Source organism: Nematocida ausubeli, assembly GCF_000738915.1.
Source record: "Nematocida ausubeli strain ERTm6 chromosome Unknown supercont2.4, whole genome shotgun sequence".
NCBI classification, from domain to species: domain Eukaryota; kingdom Fungi; phylum Microsporidia; genus Nematocida; species Nematocida ausubeli.
This window is the reverse complement of record NW_026515637.1, coordinates 758969-772086: the sequence shown is the minus strand read 5'-3', so window position 1 is coordinate 772086 and position 13118 is coordinate 758969. Positions and strand designations below refer to the sequence as shown.

At 35.8% G+C, this 13118-nt stretch overlaps 5 protein-coding genes across 5 annotated transcripts; 2 read left to right on the top strand and 3 right to left on the bottom strand.

Annotated features, from left to right (window-relative positions):
• On the top strand, window positions 1-1370 carry NESG_01966 (uncharacterized protein; the record flags this gene model as incomplete). The annotated part of the gene is made up of 1 exon (XM_053049581.1): window positions 1-1370. A coding segment is annotated over one exon (1370 nt), but the record flags the coding sequence as incomplete, so codon positions are not given.
• A 779-nt stretch (window positions 1371-2149) lies between these two features.
• NESG_01965 (uncharacterized protein) lies at window positions 2150-3343 on the bottom strand (the record flags this gene model as incomplete). Its single annotated transcript, XM_053049580.1, has 1 exon — window positions 2150-3343. One exon carries the CDS (start codon window positions 3341-3343, stop codon window positions 2150-2152), a length of 1194 nt encoding a protein of 397 aa, XP_052904530.1.
• A 1356-nt stretch (window positions 3344-4699) lies between these two features.
• NESG_01964 (uncharacterized protein) lies at window positions 4700-7426 on the top strand (the record flags this gene model as incomplete). Its single annotated transcript, XM_053049579.1, has 1 exon — window positions 4700-7426. The coding sequence occupies one exon, from the start codon at window positions 4700-4702 to the stop codon at window positions 7424-7426; it is 2727 nt and encodes a 908-aa protein (XP_052904529.1).
• A 346-nt stretch (window positions 7427-7772) lies between these two features.
• NESG_01963 (uncharacterized protein) lies at window positions 7773-10970 on the bottom strand (the record flags this gene model as incomplete). The annotated part of the gene is made up of 1 exon (XM_053049578.1): window positions 7773-10970. The coding sequence occupies one exon, from the start codon at window positions 10968-10970 to the stop codon at window positions 7773-7775; it is 3198 nt and encodes a 1065-aa protein (XP_052904528.1).
• Window positions 10971-11491: 521 nt separating this feature from the next.
• Window positions 11492-12685, bottom strand: NESG_01962 (uncharacterized protein; the record flags this gene model as incomplete). Its single annotated transcript, XM_053049577.1, has 1 exon — window positions 11492-12685. The coding sequence occupies one exon, from the start codon at window positions 12683-12685 to the stop codon at window positions 11492-11494; it is 1194 nt and encodes a 397-aa protein (XP_052904527.1).
• Between the last annotated feature and the right edge of the window lie 433 nt (window positions 12686-13118).

Genomic DNA, 13118 nt, shown 5'->3' with positions numbered 1-13118 from the left:
TTGGAAATATATTCCTTGCTATTTCAGAAATAATAGGCCAGAAGGAAGGCATACTAGAGCTAGTTAAGTGTATAGAATCTGCATGCAAAGCAAGAAAATTAGATAGTAAGCAGGAAGTTTGCATTTCAAATAAGATAGAATCAATTATTAGGTCTTTATCACTGAATAAGAATGTAAAAGTAGAGTGCAGCCAGATGAAACTTGGGACAAGATCAAATGGAAAGGTAGATATTTTCTCTAAAATTAGTATCACTTATATTTTTTATGAAGGAAAGAGTGGAATTTCTTTGGATATAAAACATGGGCATGCTACCATTACGCTTCTTCAATCTTTAAATACTAGCTCTGCACATATTAAAGAAGAGTATGAAAAAGTAAAAAAAACTTACAGTGATGTAGACTGCTATATAGGATACATTGCGGTTCAATATGTTAGTGCAGAGCTAGATGCTTTAAGCTCTAACAGTTATAGTCTCAGTAAAAAACTTGAAAAAATCGTAGTCTCAATTATACATGAAGAATCCAAAGATATATCTAAAATATTCTTATTAGGAAAGATTTCTATCTTTGATATTAAAAATACTATTATAAAGAAATTTATAATTTGTACCCTAGATAAGGAAGTAGGCCCCAAAAACCCTCTAACCCGAATTACTGCAAACATTTTAGGAAGTGTTCCACTCAATGATTATGGATCAAGATTTTCAATGATGGTGTTCTTTCCATTTCATGCAAGCTGGCAGAAACTCTATCCAAGGCTTGGATTTAAGCCATCAGAGCCTATCCCAAAAGAAGATCGTATTTGGATTCGCCTATCAGAAATAGAAACATATTTATACAATACTCTAAAGCTTCTTTCAGCGACTGCTATATCAAAAGCTACATGCAGCTATATTAGAGCAACTATGCATAACCCAAGAATGATCGATTCAAGAGTAAAATTTATAACCAGACTGCTTCTAAGTTATCGCGTCATGCTTATCCTGAGGATAGATAACTTAGTGGAAATTCAATCCATTATCAAAGAATCTGCAAAAGCCTACAATTTAAACTACGTGTATATTATCTGGTTTATCCATGCATGCTCGGATGATTATAAGTTCTCATTAGAGTCTATTAAGACAGTTTACGACTTTATACTCTTTGATAGTTATCCAAACCCATTTAAGTTTAAAAAAAGAATGTCAGGACCCACGAAATATTTTGAAAAATCTCTAAGCACTTTAAAAGAAAATAAAACACTTTTCTGCTCGGAGGATGACAGAAAAAGTATAGAAAAGTATGATGCTGTGTTAGCATACTTCTTGGAATACTGTTGGTGGCTCAAGAAACCCAAACCTAAATCCTCAGCCTGCTGCAGTATAAGTTGATTTTGGCCATTGACTTCCAAGGGCTTATCTGTATGCCAACATGCTACAAGGTGCTATGTTTTCTTACATATAAGTTATTTTGAATGGATTAGACTCTTAGCCTTTATTCGTTCATGGGCGAATAATTAACCACCTCCAGATAGTATGACGAATGGCATCTTCTAGAAGCTTTCAGAAGCTTCTGCTTTTGTCTAGAAAACTCTATTCTGGGTGAATATAAATAAAGGACAGAAAATAAAATTATTCTATATTTTTGTATGATTGAATATCGTATGCACAGACTAACAGTTGATGCATTTAATAATTTTGGTTTATTTGTATTGCCATGAAGCAGGATACAAGTGATTAAAACCTTCCGTTATTAGGAATTAGGTCCATAATCTGATCGGTCTAAATGGGATTTGGAAGCAGAGGATGTTTCATTTAAAACTACTTAAACAAATGGAAAACCAAATAAAGACAAGGTTTATAAATGTAACCTTCTAGAAAATCTCTGTACTTCTTTACAAGCATAATCTATAGCTAGTTTGAATTCTTGCGCATGAATAAATTTTAGTAAAAATAAAGTAAGAGTAAAAATAGCATAAGAGGTTTAGTTATTACTACACATAGCTCAAAATTGCTGCCAGCACACACTCTATATTATTCAACTCCTAGAGACACAAGATACTTTGCTTCCTAGCCCACAAAACTGCTTGTGCATGTCACTGCTGCATTCTCTGTTGAGCACAGTCTGCATAGTCTTTTTTAGCTCTTAGCCTGTGTTATATAGAGAAAGACTAAAACCAGAACTCGGGTTGGTGTTGAGATATACTTAAACCACATCCTCTCAACTTCTGTTGCTGTTCATACTTGCACGCAGCTGCATCATATGCTTTATACGCGCTATATACTTGTTCTGCAGCAGATATAACATCCTTCTGTACTATACACATATAAATTATTATATCGATCCCATCATTCACATTGTGAGCAAGCTTTTCATGTAATTCTATTATATTGTTCAGAAGCTTTGCTCTGACCTCATTCTCTATATAATACAATGCCTCTTTCTTTCTCACTGAACACAGCAGTTTAGTTCTGCTATAAATTGTTTCGAATAAATCCAAGGTGCATTTTATAGTAAAGATCAATCTTTTTTCCACCTGTTTTCTATGTAAATAGTATTCCAGGGCGTTTTTTCTTGATCTATGCATATTTTGTTCTAGCTCTCTCCCATAGATAAGAGCTTTTTTCGCTATATTAATTTTGCATACTCTAACTTTTTCTTTTTCATGCACGCTTTCAGATAGCCTATCAATCTCTTTCATTTCTGTGTCATATTTAGTATCTTTGCCTTCTGGAATTCGGGTTATACTGTTTGGGTTTATGTAACAAGCTGTAATTTCTTTTTTTAGAGTTGTTATTTTTTCATGAGTCTTTTTATATTCGTCTGCATATTTACCATACAGCACTTTAGCATTTTTTAGTTCTTTCTTATTTTCCAAAAAGGTCTTGTGTGCACAATCAGCAGCATCATCCAGCTCGTTTAGAATATTTATTTGCTCTCTGTGCTCTTTTTCAGCCACTATCACTGCGTACTGCGCTTTATACATACCATCAGGCATCTCTCTTTTTCTCTCTTTTATAAAAGAAGAATTGCTATGTTCATCTGGTGCAGATACCTTTAAAGGCGTAGAAGCATGCTCCGCACCTATTCTATCACCCACTTGCTCAACTTGTATTACTGTGCCTGCTTCTTTACTTCCTCCATCATCAAATTGTCTGTTTTCATGCACTACATTACTTTTTGTATCTGTGAAAGATCTCTCCGATTCATCTATCATACTTAATGGTCTTTCCTGCGATTTGTGTTGGCTGAGTGGTGTGGCTACACATGTGTATAGCACCATTGATAGTATTAATAGCACACCAGCGGCTATTATCACGTATTCCTTTATAGACCTTTTGTTCGACTTCTTTGTGTTCGCCATGCTTTTTCATCTTTTTCGGGTTATATATCTTACACATCATTTAGATTTCTTGTTTTATATTATGCTTCTCTAGATCTCAGCTAACAGCATAGTATGTCTGACAAAAATATAAAATTAAAATTAAAGATGCGGTCCCTTGAGTCCGGAAATCGCCCGGTAGATGCATAGAAATCGATAAGAGAGAGAGATTTACTCACGTATGTTTTATTGGATGAATGCTTGGGAGGGAAGTTGTTTGTTCTTTCCTTTGTGGTATGGTCATTGTTCTGTTGCTGCGTGATATTACTTTTGGTGATGCTCATGATCTTGTAACGTCGTGTTTCAGGAAAAAATAAATTAAATTTATATTTTTTTTTCTGGAATTTTCTATACCTTTTTCCTTTTGTTCTAAAATAAAATAATGGTGACTACCATAAAAGAATTGCAAAAAGCTTAGTGATAATGTATATATATATTTGGATTATATGAGAGGGGTTGGCATTTCGGGTTATTTGCCTTTCTTTCTACACTACACAGCAGCTCACTCATCTTTCATTGCAAATTATCAGTATATGTTTGTATTATGAATATATTTGCAGTATTCAGTCAAAAAAGCCTTATACTGATCCTAGTAGCGCTTATACCTATTAATACATCTATACTCTCTATTTATCTGTCTATTCTTTTATTTATGTCTATCTGCCTACTTTGTCCATTTCCTCTCTTTTTATGTCTTCTTGTATTTTTATTCTCCTATATATTGGAAAATAAAGTATACATACAGCCCTCTGAAGCAATTTATTTTACTAGAATATTCGGGAGAATAAAACACTAGAGACAGGAAATAGGAGAAAAGCAACACATTCTAGAGAACCACCACTGATCAGATACAAAGAGAGAAGAAAGAGAGTAACACACTACAGATAAGTAGAGAATGAAACAGGCATTTATTGACAGCTAGACAGAGACACTCTTCTACTCGCATTATACAGTGGATGTACTATGTACTATACAAATACATAAAGACACTCTATTTGTGTGCACTATTGGTTTTCCTTGCCTTGAGAGTATGAAACCCTTTATCTGGGCCAGCAGTATAGATTAGTGTTGAGCATTTCTTTCTATGTTTTGGCTGTAGACCAGCACACTACATGGGGCTCTACCTGTTTATGCGCTGGCTAGGCTGGCTCTGACTCTAGGACTCTTTATTCGCTGGCAAGAGAATAGTCAATTATCTCTATAAAATATAACCCCTGGAGAAGGTCTATAAGTAAAAAATAAAAAATAAAAATTATTGCCAACTAAGAAAACCAAAGATAAAAATTAATTTAAAATTATTGCTATATATAGCCACTCGCAATAAAAATTTTAATTAGTATGACGAGGTCTAACACATTGAGGAGAGAAAACCAGCGATATTCAACAAAAGTATATTCTTTTGTTATTTGGATCAAGGCAGCTGTCTTAATCAGTGTTCTAATAATGAGCACGCACAGAGCGTACATGACATTGAATGAAATAGAGGCCACTCTGCAGTTTGAAATTAAAAAGGATTATTCAGCAGTGAAGATAAACCCAGAGGGATCTCTAAACTTCCTTCGCGGATACATCTACCAGAAAATGGAGTGCATGTACAACAAAAGGTTCTTTGCCCCGCAGATTAATACAGACTACCTTTTAAAGAACGAAGTTATAGATTGGGGATATATACAATATAAATACACTCGAGATACACAGATGGACGAGGCCTACAAAGCACTATCCTCTAGTGAAATGGATGTGTACAATGAGAAGTACCATAACAATCTGATTGAGCTGTTTCCATCACCAACGGGTGACATAACAATAGAGACGCGAGTAAACCAGTCCTTCATTCAGTTTCTTCGAGCTAAGACAACAGAGAAGCACTCTTTGCAAATTCTGGCCATGCTGCTTCTTTTCTCAGAGGGGGTAGATATTCCCATTGAATTTACTCAGTCTGCACTAAAGGTATATAACCCGAACAGAGAAAAGGGAATATACTTTGAAGTGCCCACAGAGATTGAGTGGCTATGTGCTAAAACTGGTGAAGTAGAAAAACTCGAACAGAAGAAGGTTATTAGAATGATCAGCTTCTTCAAGGAGAATGCAACCAATTCTAAAGTGTTGAGTCTAATGCTAGACAAGTGCTCACAAGAGGAGGTTGCCACAGGAAAGTTCTTAGACAGTCCAAGGTTCCTGATACAGTCCTACATATTTGGGTTCATTGACACAACAGAGCGTGCAACAGAGTTTATCCAGACTGTGCACACTATGACAGAGAAGTATGCACCAAAGACAGAAGCTCCAAGTAAAGGTGACTCTGTATACGACAGGCTTTTTAAACCTGCCAGTACAGAAACAGGCACAGACTGCATGGCTCTAATGAAGAGAACTCATGAGATCGTTAATATGTATCGGGACTTTCCATTCCTAGATAGTACGGAGCTTCCTTCATACACATATGTTCCATGGCGCGATCCAATGACAAAACAGTTTTCTACTGATCCGTTGGAAGACTACAGCAACGGTGTGGAGCGCATGATTCTCTCCCTCTTCTGCTGCCTGGCATATGATCCTGAAGAGAAAAATTATCGGACAGACCATATGGGGAATGTCTCTGAAGAGCTTAAAGAATTCTTTGCCCCAGGAGAGAACAAGTCATTTGACACAACAAAGGCTGAATTCCAGAAGAAGTGGAGCAAAGTTGTTGCATGCTTAGACGAACCTAGAATTGCATACTGCAGAAATAGAAATAAGCTAGACATAGGTCTTATAAACATGCTTATGGTTATTGCTGAAATAGTAAATATTTCTAAAAAAGAAAAAGACAAAATATTTGGCTTTGAAGAGAGGCTAAAGGAGAAAAGGGAAAAGGAAGAAGAGGACGAAGAAGAGGACGATGGACTATATAACAGTATTAGGGAATACACCAAAGAACTACTTAAACGCCTATCCAATATAGAAATTGTAGACGTAGAGTTCTTTGCTCTTGAAAGTTACAAGTGTAATAATGGAAGATACGACATATCTGGTCATATTACTATTTCATTTGAGACAAGTGACATCAAGAATGAAATAGTCTTGGAAATATCTAAAACCCATGCTACTATTGGCATAAAGCCTGCTGTTATGAACATCTGGGATAATAGAATGTCTAAATTGAAAGGAGTTGCAGATAGCTGTAAAAATAGGACAGAATTCATTGAAAATCTATTTGCTGCGTATGTTGACTATGAAGTAAGAAAACTTGATACTCTTGAGAATAACAGAGAGTTTATAAAGGCACAGGTGCGCAAGACTATTGAGAACAAGTTTACAGACATAAATAGGCTGCTGCTAGTGAAGAAAATCAGTGACTTAGACTATAAAGCGGAATTAATTGATCGTTCTATTGTGTACACTCTGAACCAAAAGCTATCCCCAGAGCATCCTCTTGTTCGGTTTACCTCCAACATAATAGGAAGCACAAAGCTAGATAACAGGGATATTGCAGAGAAAATACTCCCGGTTACTATATGCGCAGGCCTGCTCAATAAAAAAAGTGAAAATCCCAGCTACCCGAATATAAATCTGGAAAAAGATAGATATAGAAGAATTAAGGATAATATAAAATACTTCGGGATTTTTGAATATGTACTAGAATGTGATATATCCATTTTCATTGTATGGATGAAATACTTCATAGACAACTGTGATTTAAATGAGGAGGGGATTTATAAATCATTACATCTTTCATTTGTTGACAAGTTTTGCATATATATATTTAAAGACCAAAACATGGAGTGGTCTAATATAGTTGATAAGACAATAACACGAGACTATCCTGAGAAGAAAGATGCGATATTAAACCATCTTCACTATTCATGGTTTCTGTATCTCATCTTAGAGAATATCTCAGCTATAGAGTTGATTAAGGCCAACTTTGACGCTATTCAGAATCCAAACTACATCCCGGCTACTTTCAAATATGATGATGAAAAGAAAATTGCCCAAATCCTTACAGGGCTAAAGGGCCAGCTATGCACTAGTGAAGGCTCTACTGCCAAGTTTTATCAGCTTATGCGCCAATATAACCCGATATAACCCCGCTACTTCATCTGCTGAAGAAGATTAGACACTTCTTTGACTAGAAGAGTCTTTATAAATTGCAATAAAAGCTTTTTCTCTATTATTTCTAAAGAACTCTAGCTAAAGCACTTTATACAAGGCTTCTTCGCATAGCACAGCTAGAATTAAAATATTTTATACTTAGCAAACATACAGTGAACAACTAACAATATTGATATGTATAGCTAAGCTAGCTGTATCACAATTATAGTTACTGCTCTTTAATGACCTATTAAGTGCCTTATTTAAACAGCCTATTTATACAGACTCACACGCAACAAGTATTAGCACACAAATTTTAAATAGCTTTATTAAAGTTTTCTTACCAATGCACAAGTTCATTAAATAGTTCTTCAATTGATCTAAACCTTTCCACGCTCTCTGCATCATGCTCAACGCACACTATAGGTTTTATGAATCTAAACACGGGTAATAGACCTGTAGCACGCCTGAATAAAAGAGAAAGATCACTAAAATTTCTCTTTCTGAGTTCTGTTACGTCAATTAAGTCATAGCATCCTTTTACTATAGCCTGCCAGTAATTACATCTATATTCAATTGTATTCTGAATAATACACATCAAAAACACATTAATGTATCCCTTACACCCATCAGCAGGATCTTCGTTTCCCATTCCCTGCGCAAATTGAGCAATTTTAGTAATATACTCCATGGTGGTTCCATCCAGTGTCAAAATCTTGGCAAATAAAGATCTTCGGGGTATACCGAGTCTATTACTGAGCCTTCTAGCAAAACACTTCAATTCTGAATATACATTATCTCTCCGGAAAGTCCTCAACAACTTAATCATTAGTTTAGTTATTATATCAGCACACACTTTGCGGGACACAAGTGTTGCACTGTTTGCCAACTCCAATAGATTCTCTATTACTTCTGCAAAATATTCTTCATTTCCATACGCATGCTCGTCTATGGTTATGTGCGGATAGTACTTGTCTACTGAGATGAGGCTAAGCAGCATAAACATTTCATTCTTTTGGTCGATACGCATGAAGCGAGCACTCTCCAGGAGGTTATCTACCAGGCGCACAAAAGGGTGGTCGCTGTCAAGATTTCTGTCTATTGCATGTAGCAATAGAGCCCATATAATATATATTTTGTGTTTTGGAATGTGCATTAGAATATCAAGCAGATTTATGTCCAAATCTCGGGTTATATCCACATAGAAAAGTGTGGCCCCGATCATCTTTATTCGTTTATAACGTCTACTGCGCTTTAATTCATATATTTCTAGAATAGGCGTTTTTCTCTCAAATACCCCAGGTATTTTGTTCTCCAATCGGCATGGCGCATCAAATCCATTAGAAGTGATGCTACACTCCACTTCTATCACTTTTGGGTTATACCTAAAAAAAGCTTTAAAAGAATGGCGATAAGATGCATGTCCATAAAATATGGTTAAATCGGCAAATGCATCGCTACAGCTTTCTTTAACAGTCTTTTTAAACATGAAATCTATTGAAATAGTGACATCCTTAGCTATTGCAATTTTCGTAATTACTTCTGTCAGATATTCTTTTATATTGTTTTCTAGTTCAGTTTTCAGCACCTCCTCTTGCTCAGTATAACTTTTATATAACAAGTCAATATCCATTAGTTCGTGTATCTCTCGCTTGATTTCATCTGCTTCTTTTCTGTTTTTTTCTTTTCTAAGTTTCTCATCAAGGACCCTTATTTTATTCAGTCTTTTCACATCAATCACGCCTAATATTTGTAATTTCATTTCATTTTTCTTTTCTTCTGTATTGTTTGCATCTTTTGTAAGTTTTCTATAAATAAGTTTTACTTCCTGGACCTTCTGCTCCTCCTCTATCCTCTTTAGTCTTTCTCTAAACTCATCTATCTGCACTGTATCACCCACTCCTGCTATCTCTTTAATGACATGCAGCATGTTTATTATTCCTTGCACAAGCTGGTTTCTGTCGGGCCGCATATATTGTATGTTCTGATTGGACAGGCCCCCTACCACTTGGTTCCAGTCATCGTGCATTTTCTTTGATACTGCTCCATACATGTATTTGTGTTTTCGGAAAAAGCTTTTCAGCTGCTTAGAGGCAGAGTTTATGTGGTCAACTGTGAATATATTCTCCTTTGGGTTATACGCAATAGTACAGAACAGGCCCAGCAGCACAGTCTCGCAATAGTCAGTAAATCCTGCAATGGGCTCTAAAATACCATTATTAATGGAATTCTCCCCAGCAGGCAGACACAGTCCCATAGTCTTTAAACAAAGAGACAGTAAACTGTTCATCTTCATTGGAACAGGAACAACATCTGCAACCGGCTCAAGATATAGTAGATCTGTTGTAGATTGTATATAATAATAGGTGTACAGTGTTTCTTTGATCTGGTGGGGTGCATCCATGAACTGTGAATCATTTGGTCTTTTCTTCCTTGACATAAAGCATCGGGAAAACATTCTCTTTGCCTGCATGGCCAGTGTTTTTATTCTTTGCTTCTTTTTTGAATTGGCTTTTTTCTGCCCCATATACTCACTTAGCAGATCCCGCACAGTCTGAATAAATAAAGCTATTTCCTCTGTACTCTCTAGGCAGTGGCGTATATAAGTCTGTATAAGGAAGGCGGGACTATTTACAAACTGGACTTTCTCAAACTGTTTATAGAGGAATGGCTCTGAAGAGTTTTCCTCTTTTGTAAAAACTCTATTTTCTCTATTCTGTATAAAAAACCTTACCACATCAATTGCCTTTTTCTGAAGCACCCTTTTAAACACATCTAGAGACTCTGCATTTTTGCCAGTTTTAACCACTACATTCATATTGAGTCTAAAGTGCTCCCCTCCTTCATCTGCCTTCTTCAGAAACAGCACTGTTCTACTCTCACTCTCACTAATTGCCAGAGGTACATCTATCCCCTCTGCAAGCAGCAGCAACGAAGCAAGTATTTTGTGCTTATGCTCTTTTACATCTACCCTGTTAATAAAAGAAAAAAAAGAGTCTTCTCTGTCTGACCATATGGACACATACCCGTGCATAGAGGGGAACAGCTCGAGAAGCGTGGTAAAGTACGCTCGCTTGTACTTGAGCAACACCCCTTCATACGGAAGAATGAGATGCACTCTGTCCTGCCTGTGGTTTCGTGTGTAGGTGTATATCGGGTGTTTTGGAACATTTTTTTCTGAATTATCTTCAGAGTCATCCTTAGTAACTGTTATAGAGTGCTCTATTTTTATCTCGGGGGAAAAAAATCTCTTGCTGTGCATAAGTGCAATATCGCTGGCTTCTTCTCTTAGCACTGGCTTTATTTTACTATTTAGGCTGTCTGTTTCTTCATTAATATGATCTGCCATTATATAGACACTTCTTAGCCCATCTACTGTCAGTATTCTGTCCCATAAATGGCACAGTATAGCCAGCCCAATAAGCATGCACATCTTTGCTCTCCTGGTATCTCTCCTCTTTTCCTCTTGTTTTATTCTATGTATTCTTAATTCTTTTTTTGCTACTTCTTTACTCTCTAACTTTATATCTAATCCCATAGCTCTTATCTAAATTAAAATATTTATCTTTTGAAATTTTGCTGCATATATAACATCTCTGATATTTATGGAAGCCCAGAATAAAACATACGCAATGAGTGTAACTTCACTGCATGCAATAAGATAGCCTGCACTTTGATACTCTATGCCTTATATAATCTAAATTCTTACATGTTTCTCTCATTTGTGCTTTAAATCATCTCTATATAAAATAGATCATTTGAATTCTTGTTCTAGCATTACTCATACAAAGAGCATCTCTGTACTTCTTTACAAGTATAATCTATAGCTAGTTCAAATCCTTGGTCATAAATAAATTTTAGTAAAAGTAAAATAAAAATAGCATAAGAGGTTTAGTTATTACTACACACAGCTCAAAATTACTGCCAGCACACACTTCATATTATCCGATTCCTAGAGACCTGAGGAACTCTGCTTCCTAGCGCATAAGGCTGCTTAGACATGGCACTGCTGCATTCTCTGCTGGTTATTCGAGTTATTTGGGTTATATGCGACAAAGACTAAACCGAGGTCTCAAGTGGGGATTGAAATCCACTTGAAATATATTCTCTTAGCTCCTCTTCTTTTGTATACATATACGTAGCCATATAATGCGCTTTATATGCGCTATACACTTCTTCTGCTATATATATCGCATTTTTCTGTATACTAAACATATCTACTAGACTATTAATCTCAATAAGCAGATGTTCTATACAGTTTTTATGTAATTCTACTATCTCATCCAGTAGCTTTGTTTTATTCTCATCCTCTATATAATACCATCTCTCTTTCCTTCTTACTAAATACAGCAATTGATCTCTGTTGTAAATTATTTTAAATAGCTCTAAGTCGCATTCTATAGTAGAAAGCAGCGCTTTCTCCTCTTCTATCGCATGTGAGTAGTGCTTCAAGGTGTCTTCTCCCGATATATTCGAATTTTTTTCTAGGTCTATTCCAACCATGCCAGCTTTTATATATTCATCTAATGCTCTTTCCTTGTCTTCTTTTGTATCACAGATCTTTTCATATAGCGTATCAATCTCTTTCATTTCTGCTTCATATTCAGCATCTTCGTCTTTTGGAATTCGAGTTATATTGTTTGGATTTCGGTAGTAACTTTCAATTTTTTCTTTTAGAACATCTGTTTTTTTACAATCCAAATTGTAATCACAACTATATTTAGTATACTTCTCTTTAATACTCTGTAGTTCTTCATTGTTTTTCGTAACAAATTCATAAGCCAAACGTGCAGCGCCCTCCATCTCTTCTAGTGTATCTCTCTTTTTGCTGCACGCTGTTTTAAGCATATCTACTATATAGTGTATTTGATCCGTCACAGCATACACCTCTTCTTTTCCTTCTTTTGTAGAAGAAGAATTGCTGTGTTCATCTGGTGCATACATGTCTAAAGACGTAGAAGTATGCTCTGCACCTATTCTATCATCCAATTGCTCAAATGGTATTGTTGTGCCTGCTTCTTTACTTCCTTCTTCACTGGGCTCTCTGTTTTTATACACTGCGCTATTTTCTGGATCCGCAAAAGATGTCTCCGGCTCGCTTATTACACTTAATGGACCTTCCTGCGATTTGTCTCGGGTGGGCGATGTGCTTACGCATGTGTATAGCACCATTGACAGTATTACTAATACACCAGCGGCTATTATCACGTATTCTTTTATAGACTCTTTGCTCGACTTCTTTGTGCTCGCCATGCTTTTTTCATATTTCCTGCTAATATACTTTATAGATCATTTAGATTTCTTGTTTGATATTGTGCTCTTCTAGATTTCTAGCTATTTCTATGGTATGCCTGGCAAAAATATAAAATTAAAATTAAAGAGTTGCACAAAACTTAGTGATAATGTACATATATATTCAGATTATATGAGAGGGGCGGTCAATCGGATTATTTTCCTTTCTTTCTACACTATGTGCCAGCTTACTTACCTTCCTTACAAGTTATCCGTATATGCTTGCATTCTTAACATATTTACAGTACTTTGCCAAAAGGGGTTCTTCTATTAGCCTATCAGTGCATATACCTATTAATACATCCATATTCTCTATTTATCTGTCTATTCTTTCATTTCTGTGCATCTGTCTACTTTGTCCTTTTCTTCTCTTTCCAGTGTCTTGTTGTATTTT